Here is a 24,599-nt window from a genome sequence, read left to right on the forward strand (position 1 = left end):
AATAATGTGCTTTAGCTTTTGGTCAGCCCTGCATGGGTCAGGCAGTTGGATTAGATTGTTGTAGGTCTCTTCCAACTGAAAGATTTGATTCAATTCGATTCAATTCGACTCTTTAAGTCAGTCAGAAAAATGTCTGTTTCATTAGTGAAATACTCTCTCTGGCATTACTTCTTACATCATCTGTGTCTGTTTCTGTTGCAACAAGTATAAACCCTGTGATTTGGTAAGTAGGTTTTACTTGGAAAATAAAGTTCTCTCACAATAATGCCAACAAATCCAATGGCCATGTTTTTTGCAGGCAAAATTCCCTGTCATTAAAAAATCACTTACTATACAAGAACTAATATATTTTTAGTCTAATCTGACAAGATTGCAGGATCTGGGAAACTGCTTCTATCCTTAAAAACATACTGTCTCTGTGTATTAAAAATATTTTTGTTTTGCAAATACCCTGCCAGCAGAGGATTTCCTTAATTTTTCTCCCTGACTGCTGCTCTTGTAGAGCTGCTAAAATATGCCGTAGTGAAACTAAAAGATTTTTCCTTTGTGTTGTAGAAGTAAAATCCTGTCAGCCTCCACCACTGCCACAATAAAGAGATCAAATCCATCCCAGCTTGATGGCAGCTGGGAAGCAGAATCAGATGGGTCCTTGGGCTTTTGGACTCCTGTCACAGTCCTGAGCTGAAGTGGTACATGGTACCCAAAAGGGCACAGGCAACAGGGGGCTGTGCAAGAAGCTGCCTGGACCAGTTCAACAGGGCTTTTTAGTGCCAATACTGACTTGAAATCTGCTTGTGTTCTTGAGGAGCCTTCTGTTCAGGTTCAGATTGCTGCTAAATTCATGCAGGGCACAGAAGGAGAGGGAGCTGAGTATGGAAATCACCTGGTAGCTGCCTTGGTGTGACAGCAATCCATTCAGACTTGTCCTCTTGTCTCTCCCTTCAGAGTTGACACAATACTGAGCCTGCCTCTGATCTCTGTAGGGAGTTTTGGACTGTCCTGTGACTACAAAGCAAACCTAACCCGCCTTCTGACTCCAGCCAGGAAAGTGAATGAATTCTTCTTTTATTTTTGGAAAGAGTCTGAGCTGCCATTCAAAACCACAGCCTGGGAGTCTGCCTACCTTTACAAGAGGAACGAAAACTCGGAGCCATGCCTCTGGTAAGATCTGGATCCACCTCTAACCCAGCTGTTGATAAACTCTGTCTCCATCCTTAAAGATGGTTCTTACAAGCTGTCCTTCAAGTCCTACATTTTGGAAGGTGTCGTATGGCTACCAAGAAAGGAGAGAAGGAAAAGATGAATTATAACATTTAGCTGCAGTGCATATCTGAATGTTTCACTGAGTCTACTTTTAATTATTCTCAAACCTTGGCTTTTTCTGTGGACAGCATAGCCTACAAGTTCTGCCTGATGGAAATACCTGTTTACTGCATCATTGATGCAAACAGTGTGACATGAGAAGCTCCTTCATTGGGCTCTCCATAGATGCCCTTTCAGGTCAGGGGTCTTACCAAGCTCTTGTAATATTCCTCCACCTTCATGGCTTCAATCTGCAGGCACTGCTGTTACTCCAGAATATTTCCAAAGTTCAAACTGTATCTTTCTTCAAAGAAAATGACCCCCAGTCTACAAAGTTTAAGCTCTGCTCTCATCAGTTTGGAACAAAGAAGACAGTTTTCAGTTCATGACCTGAAACATCAAGCTTGTGCTTGATTCTCAGGAATGCTGGGTTTTCTCCTTGCCTAAAAATCAAAAGCCATTTTATGTCAAATAGACTTTTTAATAGACTGATATTTATCTTTACTCTTCTATTATTGAATCTTATTTAATTTTCGGCTGATGTGAGTGTTTCTATCCTCCTTTGATTTTTTTTCCAATATTGGGACATAAACTGTTGTTTAATTTAAAAAAATAATCTTGTTTCCCCTATTAATTTTATAAATGTAGCTCAAATGCAGCCAATAATTAATGGAATTAACTATTATTTGTCATTCCAATTCATAACCTGAGGAACTTGCAGAATTTTATGCAAAATGTATGACTGTATTGGCATCTGAGTGATACCAGCTTGTACTTACAGAATATTTTGTATAGAGATTTATTTTTATTTTTTCTGAATTAATGGACTAAAAACTGATCTCCATTTCACTGTTCTGTAGACATTTAGGGACTTTGTTTCCTCCTTCTTTTTTAGTATAAATAGTAAACTTTGTTTATCATTACCTCTCTTCAATTCTTTGAAACATCAGTGCACTTCGTGTATCTCTTACTACAACTCCTATTTCTCTGTGTTTGCAGCTATAATTGCCAAAGCACTACACACATTTTAGCTAAATCCCTCTAATCCTGCAGGTTTCATACCCTTCAGAGAAGTCAATGTATGTAAGTTATTTCCCAAGTGTTTCTTACCTTGTCTTTACTAATACTTCTGTTCAGGACCATCTTTATGACTTCAGAATTGCTGGAGCTCCTTTTTTTTTTTTTTTTGTGGAATTAGCAAAAACATTTTAAATCAATTTTGTGTCTCTGCCCATTTTTCATACGAATATAGTTGTAAAAATGCATCTCATTCTGCTTGAATAGCAGCTGTTAGCTTGAAGGTTTTTTGAACTGCCTAATTGAAAACAATCTTTGCTAAAGCACAAGTTATACTGCATGGATAATTTCCCTAAATATGTATAAAAAATAGTGAATACTCACAATGACAGCAAAAACAGTTTATGTCACAACTGTGCATATGGTCCTGTAAACTAATGCTTTATTATTCTATTCCTGAAAAAAAAAATTAAAAAATAAAGGAAGCAAAAAATATCTAGTAATTTATAGGACTAGGATCTCAGTGTTGCTGGATCAAAAGTTAATCAGTTGGCAAATGAAGAGATTTCTTTTGGTTTTCCCTCTGTATTAACTTTATTTCAGACAGAATGTCTCTTCTCAGACACACACTGAGGCAAGAATAGGATTTAGGAGTTGCCTGTTTTTGCTTAATCTTTTAGCTAGCTTTTATTCATTTGTTAATATCTCATTACATCATTGTATTCTCCAAACCCATCCATTGTATAAACAGGCTCAGATACCTCTGGGTGACTTTTCAAACACTTCTAAGCCTTTCATGCCCTGTATTGATTTTCTCTCTTCTATTGCTGCAGAAGAAAATACACACTCTTGTGTGCTGTAAACAGCCTATCTCACATTTTAGTTTATTTAGGAGAATGTGAGGAGTTAGCAATTTCTGACAAGATCTGTGCTCCCTTGTGTCAGGTACATCAATGCCCTAGAAGCTGGAATCACACATTTCTCAGAAAATTTGAAGTTCAAGGACATTTTAAGGACACCAGAGCAGCTTAAAAATATTGTGAGAAATCCAGATCGGAAGAGCAATGGTAAGGATGGGCTGAGAATGCACTCTCACCTGTAGGTAAGTTGCTTTTCCCAGGAAATCAGATCTACCCCTTAGTTACATTTTAGGGGTAGACTTTCCACAGAAATGGTGGAGAAACGCAGATATACCATCTCACAGGGATGCAAACATAAAATTGCACAAAGTTCCCAGGTTCCTCTCTCCACATCCATAAAATACAGGGGAATATCCTGGTTCCAGAGAGCTTCTGGGGTGAATTATCCCATCTAGGCACAGGCTCCATCTTGCGAAAGATTCAGAAATCCATGAATCACAACTCCTCCTTACAAGGGCCTTAGATACTATAAGAATGCTTAGCTCTCTACCATTCCTGTGTTTGCAGCTCTGATACATACGTGGGCCTCTTTTGTGCCATCAAAGGGAACAATCCATCTAAAGTAGAAAAAATGGATGAGTAAATACCTCATTGTCTCCTAAGACTAAACACCTGGCATCAGCAGGCCAAGTGAGTGTGAGAGTAATAAGCAAGCCAATGAAACTATTACCCGAATACCATTTAATTTAGAAATGTTCATAGCCAGTAGCCCCTATTGCATCAAAACTGCTACTGCTTATTTGAGTGAGATAAAGGAAGTGCTGTGGTACATTGAGACAGAAAATGGTGCAGCCGTTGAAGCACATTTTACCAGTTTCCCTCAAATATTCTGACCTTACTGCAGAGAGGCTGTAGGTCTGTGTCTGGGTCCCAGCATAGCACAGGTAATGTGCTTCAGCCCAGCATTACTCTACTGGCTGCTACACAAACATGGGGGAGCAGGCAAGTGTCCACTTCTTTTCTGCACCTTTCACCAATCTGTCTCCATTTTTGTCCAATCTCTAGTGATCATCATGTGTGGCTCTCCCGCTGACGTCAGCACAGACCTGGGGATGGAGGAAGTGGATAAGGACATTGTTATCATCTTGATAGATCTCTTCAAGTAAAGTATCACCTTTGCTTTTCCTTCTTTCTCTGCAGTTTGTTGACGGATAGAAATAATGGAAATAGTCTGAGTGGAATTGTTTTGCTGAAGAAATGCTCTCTCACAAAATGTTTTCCATTGCTAGTTTTCCTTATGTCTTGACATTTATCTAAGCTACTTAGTGTTTAATTTGTGGCAAATCCTCTACAATATCCCCTTTGGTTCACAGATTATTTTTCTAAGGCAGTGACAGAACAGGTAAGGTTAACATAATCCTGTGGACTCCTCAGTGCAGGAAGCCATGAAAGAACTGTGGAGTTCAAAGTCAGAACAGTCATGAGCTGTTCATATGAGATATTGCACATTTTTCGTATGATCTGCCCAATCAGAATATTATGTAAATGTGGCTTAGAGTAGATTTTTCTAGTCTGTTTATTCCATATTTACATTATCTGAGTGGTACAACTGTGCCTTCCACTTCATAACTCTTCTACAGTATAATTGTCTCTTCCGAGTCTTTGTAACTACATAAATCAAACTTTTCAGAGACATTTCTTAGTGTACTACTTAAGTCTTCTGTTGTTCAGTTCAGTCTTTATATTAGTAATTACAAAATCTTTATAGATGAGGGCTGATACAAGCTGGCCTTATCAATGGTAGCCTCAAAAGCTTTGTCTGTATACAACAACTGAGAGCTGATCTCTGGCCTAAAGCCTAAGTGACACAGCACAGCTCACATCCATATGACTAAGTGTAGATGCCCAAACTGCTTTTTGGGGATGCTTCCAATCACTACAGCAAGTCACAGGCCGGGAGAAAGCTGGTTGGCTTAGACCAAAACCATGCAAGGGACTGTGCTGGCAGCTTAATGGTATGGATGATCACAGGCAAATATATATGCCCATGTCTCAATCTCATTTATTTCATTGTTGATGTATCAAAAGAATCCATGAACTTTATGTCCTGTGGGACTTCCCAGCCTTTGTGTCTAAAGCTGACCTTGTCAGGGCAGGGCTGAGGCACTTTGGATTAATAGCTTCAGCCATTCAGCCTTTGGGTCTAAACTGGAGCCTGTGGCTCAGGTTCTAACAGGATCTTCTCTGTTCTGTACACACTGTCAAGTTCACCAGATATTCTTTTTAGAAGCACCTCTAAGAGCTTTAGATTTTCCACCACTTTATCAAGGCACTAGGAATCCCCAGTTGTTTTTCCTGAGCCAACTGGCCACAATTCCAGTTTCTTTGCAAATGCACAATGGGTTCTATGTATGTGAGTGCTTTTACTTACTGGTGTGGTGTGTATAATTGTTGCCTCACAATAGGCGAGGACAATTAAGGGCTTTTCTGCTGTGATATGCATCCTTCTGATACATGCAGCGGCCTCAGCCCATTTTATATGCTGCTCTCCTTGAATTTGCTGCATAACCCTGATTTTGTTGAAAATCTCATGTCATGTTCTTCTTAAAAGAGAAACAAAATATATCCTTGTGTGTTAAAAGTCAAGCTGTAAGAGAAGACAGTAGGCAAGATCCCGTGCTTCTCCAGGAGTCAAATCCCTCAGACAAAGTGATGGATTTAAATTTTGTTCAGCTCTGAGCCCTCTGCCATCCAGGACATAAACACAGTGTCTAAGCCCCCCTCCGGGGAAATGGGATGCTGTAGGATTATCCAGTCTGGTAGAGTATAATAAAGTTCCCTTTTCATCTAGCTAGTCCAGTCCAAGACTGCATGAAAAGCAATTTGAAATTCTTCAGGGTGAAAAGTGCAATACAGAAGTCAGAAGGTTCAAGGAAAGGCAGGGACAGGGCTCTGGTGTCAGGATCCCATCTGATGGCCACAGAGTGGACACTGTGGTGTCAAAAAATTCTTGATGCAGTACTGACTGAAAAAATAAAAGGATGATCACGCATGAATAATGAGAGAAGTTTCATAGGATTTATTTGTTTTTCATCAATCTAGCTATAGCAGATAGACAGATGCTGCCATTTGATACTAATATATATTGCTAATTTCCCCTGTAACATGTGAATCCAATAGTTGCCAGTCTGTGAAGCACTTCCAAATGGCCTGACAGGGTAAGGAAACCAAAGATACTTGAAAGCTACACTCTTTTCTGCTTGTTTTAGCATAGTTTTCAAGTTCACATTGTTTCCTCTGATTTTCCTAGCTCACGTAATTAAGCAAATAAACCAATAAGCTGCTCTTGGCACTTCTCCAATTGTTTCATGCCCTCCTGTTTTATGCTTTTAGTGCAAATCCTGCTGTGATCAATTCTAGCAGGTGTCATGATCCAGTTAGAGAGACCCAGGGAGGTTCAGATTGGACTCCCTTGTTTTCTAAACTCCTCCTCAGAGGGGAGCCCGGGTGCAGCTGGATCCAATCTTAGTCTCAGACCTGTTCCTTCCAGGGAGAGTGATTAAAATGTCATGGTCTGAGGAAATGCTCGACCGTCCAATACCCGTTGATCAGATTAAGGTGAAATGACACTCAAGGTCTGTATTTGAATTAAGTTTAATTAAAACTATAGAAGGAATATGGATACTTCAATTATTATCTCAGGCTGTATGATCATGAAGGCTAACATTTAGATCACAAAAGCACAATACATAGGTGTTTAAGCTGTACAACCTGAGACAAAAATCGTGGTTAGGTCTTGTGTTACTTAATGATGTTAGGAAGGGAGAGAGAGAGAGTAGGGGAAGAAAAGTTTAGAGAGATAGAAAATAGAAAATCACCAGTCCTGGATCCAATGTTGGGCCAGCCAACAGGGGAGAGTTGGTGTCAGTCAGGCTCCCCAAGTCCACCACTGCAGCCCCCTCTTTTACAGGCAGTTTCCTTGTTTCACAAGGGTGAGCAAGCGTGACTGAGTCAGAAGACTGAGTAGCTGGACTGAACTCAAGCCACCTCTGCCCCTTGGCCCTAGGCAGGCCATCATTGTCTCCATCCTCCAGTTCCAATCCTCCAAACACCAATTCCAGCAAATATGGGTCCTGAGGGCTGGCCCCTCACAGCAGGAAACACCAAAATTAGGGGGACATGCAAAATAATACAGAAGAGGTCAGAAACATGCACAATAGCATGAAGAAACTACAGATTGCAGTACTGTGGATTCCAAGAAGAGACTCAATTTTAATAAATATAAACTACTGCTGGAAATAAGAGGAAATAAACAGGACCAAACAGAAATAATAAAAATAAAAAGCAAACAGAATAATAAAAATAATTCCCTGCAGCCTTTGAGTTTCAGATTGTCAAAACTCTTTGATATTACCTTTTAATGTAGTTAAGCCCAGAAGCTGGCATCAGGGAATGAACAACATAAAGGCTTTTATCCATTATGGAATTTTTAGAGCTACTGTTTTAACCTGTTAAATCATAGTGCCACTGGAGAGATGAGAGTAATTCTGTCATGGTTACCACTGCCCCTGTTGCTGATTGTTCATGGGGTTTCTGTGCTTTGCTCTGCAGTAACTCGTACTTCAGGATCAACAGCTCAGCCAGTTACATGAGGAATGTACTTGTCCTGACTCTGCCACCAGCTAATTCTGGCTCGAATACTGTACAGACTGAGGACACCATCCTGGTAACCACACTATTTTATTTCTGATTATGGCACTCAGTTCATTCATGTGCATGCACTAGGAAATGAAAACTAAAAATGCAGCTGTAATCATCCTGCATCATGCTTCTATGCTCACATTTTCTTCTATTATTGCAGGATGACGTTTTGTCCTGCTGTAGTGGTGTAAAATATAAAATCATAAGGCTATCAGGCAGGCTGTTATATGTCTGCTTTATGAAGTTAAAGTCAAGCTTTTAATTTGGTCTGCAAGTGTCATGTTCATGGGGTGTGAGGGAGACTTAAAAGTACATGGCCTTCTGACTCCACTTCTGAGTGACTGACATAAATAGCTGCCAGGCATCACTGAAGGAAGATTTATAGGTGTAATTGAGATGCGAGTGTGGCAAGTTCAGAATGAATAATTTGTGACTGATTTTTGCATGCAGATATGTATAAGTGGTGGCAACAATTGCTGTTTCTGTCCAGGGACTTTCCAGTTAAACTTCAAAAACAGGAATTTCTTTTTTTATTATTATTTTTTTTCTTTTTTTCTTTTTTAAGAAATATGGGTTATTTTAATTTCCTGAAAAGCAGAGGCTAAGCAAACCCTGTATCTGCTTAGTGAAACTAATACTCCTGCCATCTGCCCAGGAACCTGACTCTACATGTAGAGTTCCTACCAGGATTTGTACCTTGAGTTCCAGCTTTCCAGCAGGCAGCCTGAAGCTTCTGGCTGGATTTACAAGGCTTCAAGATCTCCCAGCCTGAGCTCGATGCTTTTAGGGTGCCAGCTCTATGGCAGGCTGCTGGAAGTTCTGGCACAGCTCCTTGTCCCTTGAGCTGTGGCCATCTGGAAGCACAGACTTGCTGGCAACACACTGGATTATCTGCATGGAAAGTATAATACAAAACCAGGGGCTCTGAGTCCCACAGAGCAGATCTGCCCAGAACCTACAATGTAGAATTTCTTAAATCCTTTGCAGAAGTATGAGCATGCCAGAGATTCATGTTGACCTCTTACAAGTTTTCACCACCTTCCTGTCTTCATACACCAAAATGTTTTGTTTACTTTTATTTTTCCAAGTGAGAACACTGATGTGGCATTGCTCATCTACTCCATGTTCAGCAGAGTCTGGTCTTTCATACTGGAGTTTTTGCCAAATGGAGTCCACTAGAGATTATTATAGCTTTAAGGCAGGAACATGAACTCTCAAATTGCCATGTTTTTTTTTCTCCCATTCTAGATGGAAGATGACTTTGTTGCTGGCTATTTTAATGCAGTTTTGCTGTTTGGACATATTCTGAAGAAATTCATTGTCTCCCAGAGCCCAGTGTCACCTCTCAGTTTCATCAATGAATTCCGAAATACCACTTTTGAAGGTAAACAAAGTACAGTCCTGTGCAGGGTTTGCTAAACTGATGAGGGGAAAGAAATTGGTTTCATGTACTCTTAAGATAAGTTGCTTCTACACTAAGCAAGTCCAAGCCCTTAAATGAGTTTTATTCCTACTCTTTTTTCTTTTTCTATAATTTTTTTTTCAATTTTGACAAAGAGCTGAACTCTCTACAGATAAGACTATTTGGATAATGAGAAAGGAGCTGGAAGACTGAAGCATTTAGGGTGGGTTTCAGAGTCCATGTGTCTTCTGGAGGCAATCTGGCAGTCAGGTTGTTAATTCACAACAGTGGCATTTGTAAGCTTTCGCCCAAAGATCTAGTCTTGACTTAAGCCCAATAGGTATGAAGCATGACTGATGTTCAAAATTACTCTGAAGTCCACTTAGCTAAGCTGCAATGAAGTAGTTTCAACCTTTTTCCAGTTTATGAAGCGATCATAGGCCTTGGTGTCTGCAGCGTGAGGGTAAGCCAGCCGGCAACGGGTTGGCTCTTCATAGTCAACTTTCTTGCTCCTCTTATAGGTTGTCTAGCACCAGTGGACTTGTAGGCCACAGGCTTAAAATCACAGAATTCAATCATTAGGAAAAGACAGACTTACACAAAGAAGTGACAACATTACCCCTCTGGGAGCAAAGTCCCAGCTGTCGCTTCACATCAGAGATCTGTACCAAAATGAAAACTCAAAGCTTTGTTTTTATGTCTCACCTGCTTTCAGCAAACACATGTTGAAGTTTCCCAGATTTTCCTAATATAGCTTGACAGATTTTGGGCTTATCTTTGCTTTCACCATGGTATCCCAAACCTAGCAAAATATAGTTTACTAATCCTGGAGAAAGCATCCTTGTTTAAATATCAGTAATCTCATCTCATCACTTTTCACTGTAAATTTGAAAGGTAAGTTGCATAAACTTTTTTACTTATCTGAAGTAAATCCTGCACTGTAATGCATCACATTAGTTACAGGTTTAATTTTTAAAAATCCTAAAAGTGAAAGGAGTTGAACCACCATCATTCTTTCTTGTGCTGGATGCTGGTAGAGTTCACACAAGAAGTACTTTGATATTAAGAACGTGGACCATGAAAAGCTTAGCATTATTTTTTGAGGTGAAAAGGAAGAAGGTATTTCCCAAACTAAAATACTGATGATGTTGAACTTTAGAAAAAATAAAAGAAGTCATCTGCAACAGCAGCAAAAGAGCAACCTGAAGCTGATCAAAGACTCCTAAAAAATGAAGGGAAAAAAAACAAAGGTGAGACTTTCAGGAATGGTGGGTACTGGGTAAGCTTGTGCTCTTGTTGAAATGACTGACTTCATGAGAGCAAAGTCAAACCACTCCGAAGGATATAGGCAATTCCACCTTAAAATCCTTGGAATGTGCTACATCATAGGCAATTTCTCAATCTGCTCATTTGCTGACATAAAGAGGCAGGAGGTTAAAGAGAAAAAACCACATGCTTAAAATAATATTATCAGAGCCAAGCGGGTAGCTCTTAAAAGAGTAAGAGGAATGCAAGTAACCCTATTATTTCCTTTCTTGCTGATAGATTCAAACTGTAGGTAGAAACAGACAATTTCTCTTCTCACTTCTAAAATGGTTCCTTCAAGGAGGGTTGCTCTGATGTTGTTGGTGTGGTGAAGAAACCTGACAAATATATTTTTCTATAGCTAGAGGGAGACTTTCCTCCTCAGTGCAGTCAGTTCAACACCTTTATTGGATTTTGTAGAGAAAATGTAGCATCCTATCAAGGGAGAAGTAGCACCACACTGAGATGATACGTATTCTAGCACATACATGAAGAAGAAAAATGTCCTGAGCATCAGAAATCCTTCTATTTATCCCATCCTTCCTGCCACACGTTTGTGTTTCTGAGAATGCAAGCCCTCTGACTAATGCCTTGTGTCGTCAGGTGTACTGGGTCCTGTGACTCTAGATGGATTTGGAGATATTGATACCAATTTGACCCTGCTGTACACGTCACAGACAAATAACGTATGTATGTTCAGGGAGCAACTGTTTGACCTTATATATGAAAGGAGAAACAACATGCCCTGTACTATTGCATAAAAAAGATGAAAATAACTACAGCAGAAGGGCTGGTGTGGCAAGGCTTGCTGTGCATGCCGGGAGGGGGTCATGAGAGGTGTGCTGGAGACTGGCAGGATTGATGTCATCTGGTGATTCAGTAAGTGAAGTGCAGCTGGTATTTTGTGGACTGATATATTTACTTTCAGAGAGAGGGGAGGAATGAGGAAGAATATGGCAGCCAAACACATGGCTAAGCTGAGGAACACACCACTGTGTAGCAGAAAGAGCAAGAATTATTTTGAGTTTGGGCAATACATTTATTAAGGGTAATTTGAATAAACAGGCAAAAGAAGGAGAGCACAGCTGCTGACTGTATTTCTTCCTTCCTACTCCCATAGTTTGGAGTTCTTCTGCATTTCAACACTGAAGACAACACAACACTCCCAGAGACTACCAGTCCAGATTTTGTCTGGAAGAACCACAAGCTGCCCAGTGATATTCCAGACACTGGTAAGACACCCATTAAACCTACTTCTTCGTCAAAGACAAGTCACACAGTCCACCTGCTGTGCTATCCAGCACTCTACCTGCATGGCCCGCCCCTCCCCCACTGTCCCCAGCCAGTGATGCCAGGAGCTGGGGGCAGGACAGCGTCTTTACTTCCCCTGCCCCAGCCCCCATGTTCTCTGCATCCAGCCCAGTTCTAAACCTGCATTTCTGTTCAGGAGCCCCTAAGTTTCTCATACACTCCATATTGTACCAGTGATTGTGGAGAATACCATGGTGTGTTTTGGAAGTGGTCACCCCCAAACATACAGCCTTCACTGGAAGATCATGATGGTGTGAATTGTTTAAAGGACTATTCAGGAAAGGCAGCAGCAGGGTTATGATGAGTTATCTGGCCCTGCATTTCTGTATTTCTGATGCAGCATGATGGCTTCTGGTTTTTCCTTTATTCTTGTTGCAGGGAGCTGGGGTGAGGATACTGCACTGTGCAGATTTAGGGTGCTTCTCTGGAGCAGTCTCTTAGAAGAGCTGGCTCTTTGGAGAAGGACAATGGGGAAACTAGGTTATTGCTCTATCTACACCAAGCTTTAAACCTGAAGTCCCAGAAATCACCACCTTTTTTTCTTTTGAGTTTTTGGTGACTCCTGGATAGAATGGATGAACCTCTTCATTATTCAGCATCTTTAAGGTCCCTTCCAACCCTAGCCATTCTATGATTCTGTGATTCAGCATAGATGAATACAGCCTTGTCAGTCTGATCAGATTGGAAGTGCTTCCCCATTTAGACTGGTGACTGGCAATGGAAAGGCACGTGCTTCGGTGTATGATATGCAGGGTAAAAATGATTGCAGTGGCAGGGGTTGCAAGGGTTAGTGCCCAGTAGGTTAGTGTTCACCTGAGTCATTCCCATCAGTGAGTGTCCAAAGGTGCCACTGTTAAAGGTCTCTGCTGAAGGCCTCCATTAGTTTGCTGAACTGCTTACTTCCATTAGGGATTAGGCAAAGCAATAACTGGAGAAACAAGCACCTTCTGTTAACTGAGTCCATCCACAGTAAGGTGGTACATGGATTCACACATTTTTAATCCTCAGTAAAGTAAATTGGATGGCTTCAAATTAGGGCTTATCCCTCTTAAGAGAAGCAGTTCATTGCCAGGGACCCATGGGAGCTGCCAGGAGTAGGCAGCAGCACTGATGAGACTCCAGTTAGACAGCTCTGGGAAGAGCAGAGGTCAAACCTCTGGTCTCCCTTTGTATGACCACAAGTCCTGCTTGTGCAGAGAGCAACACTGCACACATCAGTCACAGGGACTACCTGCACTAGATCCCTGAGCCGTGCACTGCCTGATCCCAGTCCTCTCAGTGTTGCTCCAGTCCCAGTCTCATCCATGCCTTGGGCCCCACAACATGCTGTGTCATCCATGGATCTTTGTATTTTTCAAACATTCCCTTGAGTATGTCCTGTTTTGAAGCTTCTGCAGAAGGGCCAAAGGAAAATGGGAACTGCAAAAAGTCAGTGTCTACAAACCAGCACCTTAACATTCAGCAGTTAACAAAGGCCTGACTTTGTGTTCAAGCTATACTAAGCTGAAGGAAAACTGCCTCCCACAGGCACTTGATTATTTTGATTTCACATTTTTAAAAATAAACCTTCCTTCAGTGTGATTCTAAATAAATCTGTTTTCACAAAAGGCAACTTTTTAAAGCCAGAGTTTAAGTAATCACCATGCCTTGCCAAAGCTAGTGAAAACTTTCCAACCAGAACCGTGTATTTTCCTCCCGTGTGGTGAACAAGACACAGCAACCAGCAACTTCCTAGGCTGTAATTGAGAACAGCTGACCCAGCTCTGCTACCCTCTTTCTTCCCGGCATCCCGTGAAAAAAGGGGCTTCGCGCACATTTTCCCAGTATTCGGAAAGTTTTAGTGTCCTCGCTGTAAACATGCACAAGGTCAACCTTCAACACACTTACGTTTCTGGTTCCAGAGGACCTGCACACAGATAATTTGTGACGCGCTTTCCCTTTGCAGGTGATAATAGTAGTTGCCAGGAGATGGCAGCAGAACCTCAGGAACGGGAGATTGTGTTTCCCACAGCGCTCCCATGGCAGAATTCACCCTGCTGATTGTTAAGCTGCAAGCTACGATTCACAAACCTGAAGTGTTTGCTTTTATTTATTTATTAGTTTTTACACTTTATCGTTTTCCTGTGTGCCTTTATTTGTGATTCTGGGCATAGGCAGAATTTCATTACCCTCAGTAAGTCTGAGTAGCTCGGCTCTTTTCTATCCATGATCAACACAGCAGTCTGTAAAATTAAGTCTCCTCTGTCTTTTTTGCCTGAGAGACTTGTTCAGTGGAGTAGGTACACTCTAGCCATATGGCCAACAGATAAAGCTCTGAGCTAATGGCCTGTTGCTCTTCAGAGGAAGTTGATGGCCACAACTTTCCTTCCCAGTAACCCTGAGCTCCAAGAACTGACCCAAAACAGGCTTCAGTTTGTTCTTGACATTAAGACAATCAAAATTACAATGTCAAATAGTCAGTGCCCAGCCTTGGTTGTCCTGCCTGCCTGCCTGCTCAGGCTTAGGACCCTCACATGCTCTGTGGTGTTTAAGTCCTCAGATGACTGAACAGCCTGATTTTCAAATAGTTTGGTACCTGGCAGCTGCCAAGGACACTTTACTAGCTTTGTGCTGTCACCAGATTAATTTCCCTCTACAGCACATGAATTTCCTACTGAAGAGTACAATCCACTCAGTAGCACTTGAAGTCCCAACACAGTATCTACAGACACGTTCAGAAATGCGTCCACAGTTTCCAAAGCTCTGTCTACAACAACTACAGAATCGCTTTAAACAGCTGAGCCAAAAAGGGGAGAATCCAGGTGCAAAATGTTGAAAAGTCTGTGTATGTTAAGAGCTGTACCACGATTTTCATTCTGACCTCTTCTTGAATAACAAGTTCTTGTGAGAAATGCCTTTCAAAGCCACAAGTGGCTGTACTCTGTATCAGCTGAAATTCTGTGTGGAAGCTTCAGGAGTATCCCATCCTGCAGCAAACTATATCAGTAAAGACTCTGGATGATAGAGTTGTGGAAAATTCACTGTCAAAGAGGCACATGTCTTTTTCACTGGGTGGGTGCCCAGCAGGACTGGAAAGGAAAAGACAAATGTTATAAAGCCTGAATCAGAAAGTCATCACCGAGTATTGTGCTTAATCGTAAAACCAGCAGGGGTCAACCCCTTGTTCCCCGCTGTCAGTCAATGCAGATCCCTTTTTGCATTAAACTCTGGGTGTGTTGGGGGAAAACAGTGTTTCTTGCCTGCCAGTGACTCTGATTTCAAGTGGTCAACTGCTTACCTCATCTACATCCCTAGCCCACAGAGAGCTGTACCCAAGGCTTACTTCCATCATCCACTCTCATGAAGTTATTACAAGGTAAAGTTTGGCTGCTTAATTAAAAAAAAAAAAAAAAGTGATTCCTAAGAGAAGTGAGTTTTATTCCTGGATTATCCTAGTTGGTTTTTTTAAAGAGAAGAACACCTGGAAACTGCTGCTGAGCTAATGTGAGATTTAGTGCTGTTAAATTCACCTTCCACTTGGATGTCCCTACAGAGTGGCCCTGCCTCAGGTGGGGATGTCACTGCACTGCTCTGGGGCATGCTTCATCCTGCAGAGAAAGAGGTGGGCATGTCTCATCTCTAGGCAGTGCTACACTTTACCAAAGCTTCTTGATTTGGATGCGACCAAGGAATATTTATGCTTAGCTATTGTGACCTGTACATGTGTGGGTGAGGGTTGTTTCTTAAATATAATAATGCTTTTCAATATCCTCTGTCAAGTTGTTTATTTTTCAATTTTTCTTTTCTGCAGGCCCACATGTCTTGACTATTGCTGTCTTTACACTCACAGGAATTGTGATTTTGGTTTTGGTCATCTCTTTGCTGATTCTAAGGTATTGATATTATGTATATCTATATATGGATATATATAAGGTATATATATCTAACCCCTTTGGCCTTCTGATTGTCCTTGAATGGTTCTCCTCCTAGGGCAATGCCTTTGATCTCTCCTTGAAGAGCTATTCATTAACTTACCTTACATACTTGAGTGGCTGTCCTTAGTATGAACTCTTTAGTATATGTCAAGTAGTGTTTTCATCCATAGTGTTGTTATGTCACGTTAATAATCAAGGAAGAAGATGTAGCAAGGGTCAGAGTTTTTGCATCTGCTAAAAAGCTCTGGTTCCAATACATACACAGAAATATGTCTCAGGTTCATCTTCAGACTTTTTCTACTTTAGTGCTCATCTTTAGCTTACTTGGAGTTCACTTATGTTGCTTTAACCTATCGGTGACATAAAAGTTCAGTCTAAAGGGAGGTATTTGTCTTGAGTCACTGTAGGATTCAAAAGACCATGAGGTTTTGGTGTTACCATTGCATGGATCCATCCTGTCTTTCAGTGTCTTCTGTCTCAGTCCAACTCCTTGCATACTGACTTTTCTAACTGCTGGAATTTCACGAGTATAACACAATTCAGCTTTATCATGATGGAAAAAGCGGAAACAGAAATCCATGATGTCTCCTTTTGTTGGAAGAAATGCCATCCCAATTCCAAAATAGTATTTTCTCTCATATCTCTTATAGGGATAGTCTGAGGGAGCTGGGGTTGTTTAGCCTGGAAGAGACTCAGGAGGGACTATCACTCTCTTCAACTACCTGAAGGGAGGTTGTAGTCAGGTGGGGGGCTGGGCTCTTTTTCCAGGCAACTCACAACAAGACAAGAGGGCATGGCCTCAAGGTGCTCCAGGGGAGGTTTAGGTTGGATATTAGGAAGTACTTCATCATGGGGAGTGTGTGTGTGTGTGTGTGATTAGACGTTGGAACGGACTTCCCAGGGAAGTGGTGGAGGCACCGTCCCTGGATGTGTTCAAGGAAAGGCTGGATGTGGCACTTAATGCCATGGTCTAGCTGATGTGGTGGTGTTGGTCATAGGCTGGACTTGATGATCTTAAAGATCTTTTCCAGCCTTGGTGATTCTGTGATTTAAAAAAAAAAAAAGTCCTGTGTATCTGTTTTCAGTAGCTCAGCATCCCTTTTTCCTATATATCAGAGAATTTCAGAAAAAGTGAGAAGAAAATCAGATCCTCAGAAAACTTGATTAGAAACAGATAGTACCCAGGCTCTCTTCTTTCGAGTGAACCAGTTTGCCCTGCTAACTAAAGCTTTTCACAGGGGAAAATTAAAAGATGAAGGTATCTAACTCTTACACATCCAGTTGTACTCAATAAATGGAAAAGCTAACATCTGAGCACTAACTTATAAGCAGACAGGAGAAGTTTGCAAAGGCTATGAAAATTGATATAAATATGTCTGGAGACAGAGTGCTCTGGTAAGCAAGTAATTTAATGAGTACTAGTAGTCGAGCAGATTTTCTCTAAGACAAGACAGCTTCTGCTCTGCTCTGAAGTTCTGCAAGGGAGCCACCAGTTTCCTTCTCCCCATTCTAAGGGCTCTTCCCTCATTTTTCCAAAATGTGAACAATACAAGGGACACCCACAAGAAGGTTTCTCATCTCAATGCTTTTGTAACCTCCTCTCCTGGCATCATATTCATACCATTACTTACCATCCAGCATTGATGGCTGGACTTCCTTTGGCTTACATTTATTTGTGGGACCTCCCTCAGAGTGCATTCAATAACATGGAGGAGAAAACTACATAAAATCCTTAATGCTTTAAATTGTTCTAACCTCCTTTGAGACTCTGGCAATTGCCTAGTAGTTGTTCTGCTAAATCTGTTTTGTTCTTCTGCTACATCTATGGAATTGAATGAGTATTTAGACTTTCCCAAAGTGAAGGGAATTAGACCAGCCTCAAAATGGAAAACTGGGAGAGCCACAGGGCTTGTACTCAGGCCTTGCCAACCTGATGCTCTATCCTTGTGTCATCCTGACACTAGAAGCCTCCCTGTCCTAATCTCCTGTTGTGGGTTTTGGTTCACTGGGAGGATATTCTGAAGGAGTTTGCTCATTTTTCAGGAAGTACAGGAGAGATAATAAGCGTCGGTGGAAGAAATGGTCCCATATACCGCCTGAGGAAATCTTGCCTCTGGAGACCAGTGAGACAAGTCATGTTAGTTTGAAGGTAAGAGAAGCACGATGCCCAAAGCTGGGCCTTGGATTCTGTCTTCTACAGCACTTCAATGCTGGGGTGTTGGCATGCTCTGATTACAATATGTGGGCTATGGCTCTGGTAGAAGTAAGATCTGGTAATTTTTTTTTTTATTATTATTTTTTAACCCTCACTTTCTTTATTGAAGAAAAAAGAGAGTATTCCCCATGTATCACTCCCTAATAGAATATATCTGTTCCCCAGCAGTAAAGCTCATTTTGTGATGGGGGAATGGGCTGGATATTGATTTCCAGTCTCTTCCTGTTGCAAATGATTTCCCTGTGTTTTTTTATACCTCTGTAATGCCCAAGAGCATGAAAGCAGCAGGCGGAGGCCTCAGCAGCCATGGGAGTGGCATGGATGTCCCACACTTCTGTGGCATGTAGTGGCCCTCCCGAGAGAAAGAGGCTTATGCTTCTCTGTGTGACACCCACTGACGTTAGTTATCTCTCTGGACTTGCCAAATGGGGTGTAGGTGATAATTGCAAGTTAATTCTTCTTCTTTGTTCTCAGATCGATGAAGATAAAAGACGTGACACCACCCAGAGACTGCGCCAAGGCAAATATGACAAGAAGGTAACCTGACTGCAATGTCTATGCTCCCTTCCTCTGCTTAGGAGGTGTCTTTCTGGGAAGATATCATTCCTATTCAGAGATAATTCCACTTCTCCCGACCTTGCAAAATACTTGGTCTTATGGAAAGAATAATTCTTTGATTCCCTATCAGGTGCTTTGCATTTTGCTTACTAACAGGAGGCAAAATATTAGAGTCCTTGGACTCCTAGCTTAGTCCAGAAGAACAGAAGCAGCAAGAGAGAGGGACCAGAAATCGGATATATTTTGGTACTGAGGAGATTTATGGACAGGCAATTTGCATGGCAATTCCTGCACATTCAATAGAGCTATCTGCCTAACTGAGATTAAAGTTGAGTTAAAGGTTTTAATAATTTACTGTTCTAAATATATACTGTTCTATATACCTTGTAAATCTTTTGAAGGAAATATAACTCTTTTACTTATTGGCTGATTAACTGAAACTCCAAGAGTGAAGCACTAAGCAGGTGTTTCTGAAATATTTATTTGTACCAACATTTCTTGGAAAAGAAAGACAAATTGCTGTTGTACTAAACCTATTATTTGTTTCCCATTGTTATTCTTTCTTCAGGTGGTGATCTTAAAGGATCTCAAAAACAACGATGGTAATTTCTCAGAGAAGCAAAAAATAGAACTGAACAAGGTAACTGTTGCACCTAGCAACTGGGCACTGCAGGGTGGGATGGAGTCTATGACTGAAGTAATTGCTTTCCATTATCAACTCCAACCACCATATGTTTGTGCGTGTTTCAGAGATGGATGGGTAATGAGTTCCTCAAGGGATATTGCTTGATGGATTTTCTTTTTGTGTGTGTGATCTTATCACCAGCTCATTGTGTGCCAGTGAAGCTGAGGATGAATGAAGTAATTCATGCTCTGTCATATAGGCTTGCTACATACATTTTTATGCCTGATGCCAAAAGGCAATGCACTCTTCTTGCTCAATTCATGCTAATTCATCAGTAGCAGAATGTTGTAGTTAAATCTTATTACTGAACGCCAAGGGCAGCTCTAAATATAAGTAATTCTCTGCTGACTTGCACATACAGACCCTTCCAATGTAAGAGATCAATTTGGCTGCAGTACTTCATCTTTTTTGAATGGTTTTTCTTTTACACAACACAGAAACACTGTGAATTCAATAAGCTCTAAAAATACCTCAAAGTAAACTACAGTTGTCTATATCAATGGGCAATGTCCATAATATCATGCAGCATCATTAAATTTTTATTACTTGCTCATTTACTGACTGATTCATAACATTCTGTCACTCATAATGGCTGGGAGATTTGAGTAGAGAGGCAATAATGGAGACTATAGTGGGCTCTGAAATTAACTGGCAGTATCCAGCAGCAGCCATTATTCTCTCCCTAATCCAGAAGGCCCAGGAATGCCAAATGTCTTGAAGTACTTCACTCAGAGCCTTAGTACATACTGGTTTAAAGGAAACTCATAAAACTTATCAGGGCCTAGGATAAATAGCCATGTCACACAAGTATCCTTGACCTATGTTTCTGTGCTAGAAATTATTGTTGTTAAAAATAGATGCAATGTTTCTGCTTTAGCTCCTACAGATTGATTATTACAACCTGACCAAGTTCTATGGCACTGTGAAGATAGACACCATGATCTTTGGGGTGATCGAGTACTGCGAAAGAGGTTCTCTGCGGGTAAAGAATTTTGCAGGTCTCCTTCCACCCCCAAATTCTCAAAATTCAAAGTAAGAAAAAAAATCCCCATCTCTATGTCTCTGGTTCTCATGCAGCTGCCATGGACTGAGCAAGTGGTGGCAGGTTTCTGACTCTCCCTCTCCCTTGCTCACTTCTCTCCAGCCCTCTGCAGGTGCTGCTGCAGCTGCCATCAGTTGGATGGTTCTCAGCAGCCAGAGGATGAGGAGAGGTTGCAAGTAAGAAAAAGTACAGGCAGACCTCTGGCCAGGCAACAGCCACAGTCAGTTGTTACATGTATCGTGTCCCCTGTTGGGAGCATATAAGATATAATGTTTTTCTTATTTTCCAAGCTGTAGCTGTTGTCTCTCATGATGCCCTTGTGGATCCCACAGTGTCCCCAGAGTGTGAAAGGACAGAGAAAACAATATATTCCATACTGATAATGGACAAACATTTTGAGGCTGGAACATGGCAAATCCTGTACTCTAAGGGACAACAGCCCTTCATTTCTGTTTAGACAAAGAAATGGTAAATTGATGCCTGGAAAGACCTACGGATACTTACTCCCAATATTATTTCAGTGATAATAATGAAGTAATGGTGGCATCAGCATTCCTGCAGGCATGCATTGTGTCTGCTTCTGAGTTAATGCAAAGACTCTCATCAATAGCAGTGGTTTCTGGAACAAACTCACAGCAAGGCAGCAAAACAACAGCTCTGTTTCTGGTTCTTTTCTTATAAACTGGCATACTCACAGAGGTTTACTTTTAGTAACAGAAATCATAATGGCTGGAAGGACTGTAAATGACCAACACTTTAAGATAAAGGAACAGTCTACTTTGAACTTAGAAGGCCATGAATAAATTGGTAGGAAAACAGACTGTGAGCACAAACCACAGAAATTCCTTTCCCTTCCTCTTGCACACTTTGCCCATTTTTGTCTCAGCTATTTTTCTTTATTAAAGACTCAGCTTTAAAAGCAAATTCACTATTTACCTTCAATTACACAGACCCCTCTTTTCTGACTTTGTGTAAAATATATTTCATATCCCCTGTTTTTGGATTCAACTCCTGCTCTAATGCATGTACTCCCTATAAAAAATGAAGGACTACCTCTTTCAGCTGGCGGTTGAAAGGCTGAGCAATTTAGATACTCCTTTTTTCCTGATGCAGTTTAGAAGTACTCTTTTTTTCTCTTCACAGGATGTTTTAAATGATAAAATCTCCTACCCTGACGGCACATTCATGGACTGGGAATTTAAAATCTCTGTCATGTACGATATTGCCAAGGTAGGTGGACTGCTGACAGCAGTTAATCAACCTGTCTGGTCTTGTAAGCCAGATCCTCTGGAGAAGAGCAGCTCCCAGGGTCTCCTCCTTTCCTTGCTAGAGGATCTATGCCTTTCGATTCTTTCCTACTCTGGGGATAGTTGTAGGAGACAGAAGGAGCCAGTGGCTTCTAAACTGAGGGGGGAAATGGGAACCAGGGCTGGTTTTAGACTCTTTATAAATAAGCAAATAAAGTATGCCCCAAAGAAATGTGATCCAAAGATCAGAGGGTTACAATCTGTTGACCAGTGGCTCTGATTAGTAGGGCCTGTGCAGTCACAAGACCTGCAAAACACACTGCTCTCTGGCCTCAGGTAAGGCACAGAGGAAAACTGTTTTTTTCAGAATGATGGAATTATTCCAAATTGTACCCAGAGACAGGATAAACTTTTTCTCAATAAACTGTTTATTTTGCATTCTGATTTTCTCACTCACTGGAGTGAGAAACTAGAAACTGGAGCTACCCATTTCAGGCAGTTCAGGAGGGAAGACATTCATCCTGAACAGAAGCCAAGACTAGTTTTCAGTAGCTTTCAACAGATCTTTACATTTTAGGTCCTTGTAGAAAGAATCAAAATGAGTGGTAAAGAAAATTCTATTTTACATTACAGACTTCTATCTGTTTAGCTGGTAGTTAAGGAACCTTTATAATTCACAGGTATAATAACCTATTATGCCTCTGCAGGTAATGTAGAGAATTAGCCCTGCATTTTTGCTAGTGGTCTGTTCCTCTCTTCCTATTGCTGATTTGCATCTGGACAGTCCTTCCATTTCCTACATGAATCAGTTCAGATTTGGTCTCCATGATGAGTGACTCCACTGTGTCTGTTCTAAAGAGATATTGAAAATCTTGCTCTTTATTAAAGCCCCCTTAATCCAAAATGTCATTATCAAAGCCCCCTTAATCCAAAATGTCACAGTTTGTTGGCCTTGTTAATGACTTTCAAGTTCAATCAAAGTTCAGCATTAGATTTCATTTTAAATAGCAGTAGCCGAGTTTCACTTTCTCCATACAGCATATAAAAATCCCTTTGCAGTGCACTTACAGATGTTTCCTAAGAAAACAGGGATTACTATAGGCTCTGTTTACTAGAAGAAGAGAGAAATCCCAATTCCTCTGAAGGGAGCAACCAAAGGCTCAGTGACTGCTCTGGGACTGGGAGTTCACAACCGGTCATTCTCTGCACCACTGGTAATGGGGATGGGACTTGGTGTTTGAGGATGGGTGGTGCCCTGCATCTATTCTGTGGAATGACTCATGAGAATTATTATCCATGTCCCTAGAGATGGTTCACAAAATCTTCTGGAAAACTTGTATGTACCTAGGAATATTGGGAAACTTGCTGGTATTTGGACGATTGGCCAGCCTCTCTTGTTCCTTGACCTGATGCTGCAGTGGAGCTTCTGGGACCTAGACATTTTCGTGAACTTCTTGTATTGCTTTTTGCAAACCACAGTTTTCCAGTCTCTAGGCACCCTGTCTATTTTTACTTAAATGGCTCCTTGCTTTACGTAAGTCTCTTCAGAGACATTCAGCTTCACTTCCTCTGATCCTGGCATCTGCTTTTTTCAAGCTCAGCCCCAGCTCTCAAGGTTGTTGAAATCCCTATGACCAGCTCCTGCAGTTCCTTTGCCTACCTTCTGATATGCTCCTCCCTCTCCACAACACCACTTTCCTTCTTCCCATATTTACCATTGCCCAAATGGTTCTTGTACTTCGCCTACTCTCCATCTGGCACAGAAGCTGCTGCATCAGTGTTTTTGAATTGAGGAGACTGTATCTTTTGTATTCCCTGGTACAGCTACTCAAGCAGTGACTCTTCCTAGAGCATCCCCATGTCCACTAAAGGAGGTGGGGTAGGCAAAGGGGAAGCCCTAAATCTGCTCCATTTACTTTCCCCTCCCCTCCTTTTTTTTCCTTTTTCTTTTCTGTCTCTGCTTTCTCTAGGTCTGATGGCACCACTTGTATCTACATGAATTTGCTTACATGTGAACAAAGAGCTCCAATGAAAGGTCTGCTAAGAAGGAATTGCAGTAATCAAACCTTACAGTTATAAGTGCATACACTGTTGTTGCAACACTATTTATTAAATAAGGGGCTGCTGCAGGATATTGTGCAAGGGATTGTAATAATCTCGCACTGTGTCAGGAAAAGGATTCTCAGTCAGAACTAAATCATAGAATTGTTGAATGGCTTGGGTTGGAAAGGACCTTAAAGATCATCTAGTTCCAACCTCCCTCCATGGGCAGGGACACCTGCCACTAGATCAGGTTGCTCAAAGCCTCATCCAACCTAGCCTTGAACACTTCCAGGGATGGAGCATCCACAACTTCCCTGGGCAACCTGTTCCAGTGTCTCACCAACCTCATTGTAAAAGAAAATATTCCTAATATCTAATCTACATCTACCCTCTTTCAGCTTGAAATGGTTGCCCCTTGTCCTGTCACTACATGCCCTTGTAAAAAGCCCCTCCCTAGCTTTCCTGTAGGCCCCCTCAGGTACTGGAAGGCTGCTATAATGTCTCCTCAGAGCCTTCTCTTATCCAGGCTCAACAACCTCAACTCTCTCAGCCTGCCTTCATAGGAGAAGTGCTCCAGCCTTCTGATCATCTTTGTGGCCCTCCTCTGGACTTGCTCCAACAGCTTCATGTCCTTCTCATGTTGGGGGCTCCAGGACTAGACACAGCACTCCAGGTGGGGTCTCATGAGAGCTGAGTAGAGGGGGAGAATCACCTTCCTTAACCTGCTGGCCATGCTTCTTTTGATGCAGACCAGGATATGGTTGGTTTTCTGGGCTGTAAGTGCACGTTGCCGGCTCATGTCGACATTTTCATCGACCAACATCCCCAGGTCCTTTTCCTCAAGGCTGTTCTCAATCCATATGGCCCAACCTGTATTTTTGCTTGGGGTTGCCCCAACCCAGGTGCAGGACCTTGCGCTTGGCCTTGTTGAACTTCATGTGGTTTGCATTGGCTCACCTCTCAAGCCCATCAAGTTCCCTCAGGCTGGCCTCCCTTT

The 24,599-nt window shown here is 41.5% G+C and overlaps 1 protein-coding gene across 1 annotated transcript in view; it reads left to right on the plus strand.

Annotated features, from left to right (window-relative positions):
- The window catches only part of GUCY2C (guanylate cyclase 2C), a 47,635-nt gene that overhangs the window by 3,609 nt on the left and 19,427 nt on the right, over positions 1 to 24,599 (plus strand). Inside the window, exons 4-16 of the mRNA XM_051626198.1 lie at positions 946 to 1,161; positions 3,265 to 3,386; positions 4,245 to 4,341; positions 7,791 to 7,905; positions 9,129 to 9,264; positions 11,191 to 11,273; positions 11,708 to 11,819; positions 15,689 to 15,770; positions 17,856 to 17,961; positions 18,502 to 18,564; positions 19,154 to 19,225; positions 20,148 to 20,252; positions 21,456 to 21,542. Coding sequence (XP_051482158.1) covers positions 946 to 1,161; positions 3,265 to 3,386; positions 4,245 to 4,341; positions 7,791 to 7,905; positions 9,129 to 9,264; positions 11,191 to 11,273; positions 11,708 to 11,819; positions 15,689 to 15,770; positions 17,856 to 17,961; positions 18,502 to 18,564; positions 19,154 to 19,225; positions 20,148 to 20,252; positions 21,456 to 21,542 — 1,396 coding nt within the window. The remainder of the gene's footprint in view (positions 1 to 945; positions 1,162 to 3,264; positions 3,387 to 4,244; positions 4,342 to 7,790; positions 7,906 to 9,128; positions 9,265 to 11,190; positions 11,274 to 11,707; positions 11,820 to 15,688; positions 15,771 to 17,855; positions 17,962 to 18,501; positions 18,565 to 19,153; positions 19,226 to 20,147; positions 20,253 to 21,455; positions 21,543 to 24,599) is intronic.

The sequence above is a fragment of the Apus apus genome, chromosome 1 (genome assembly GCF_020740795.1).
Source record: "Apus apus isolate bApuApu2 chromosome 1, bApuApu2.pri.cur, whole genome shotgun sequence".
NCBI lineage: Eukaryota > Metazoa > Chordata > Aves > Apodiformes > Apodidae > Apus > Apus apus.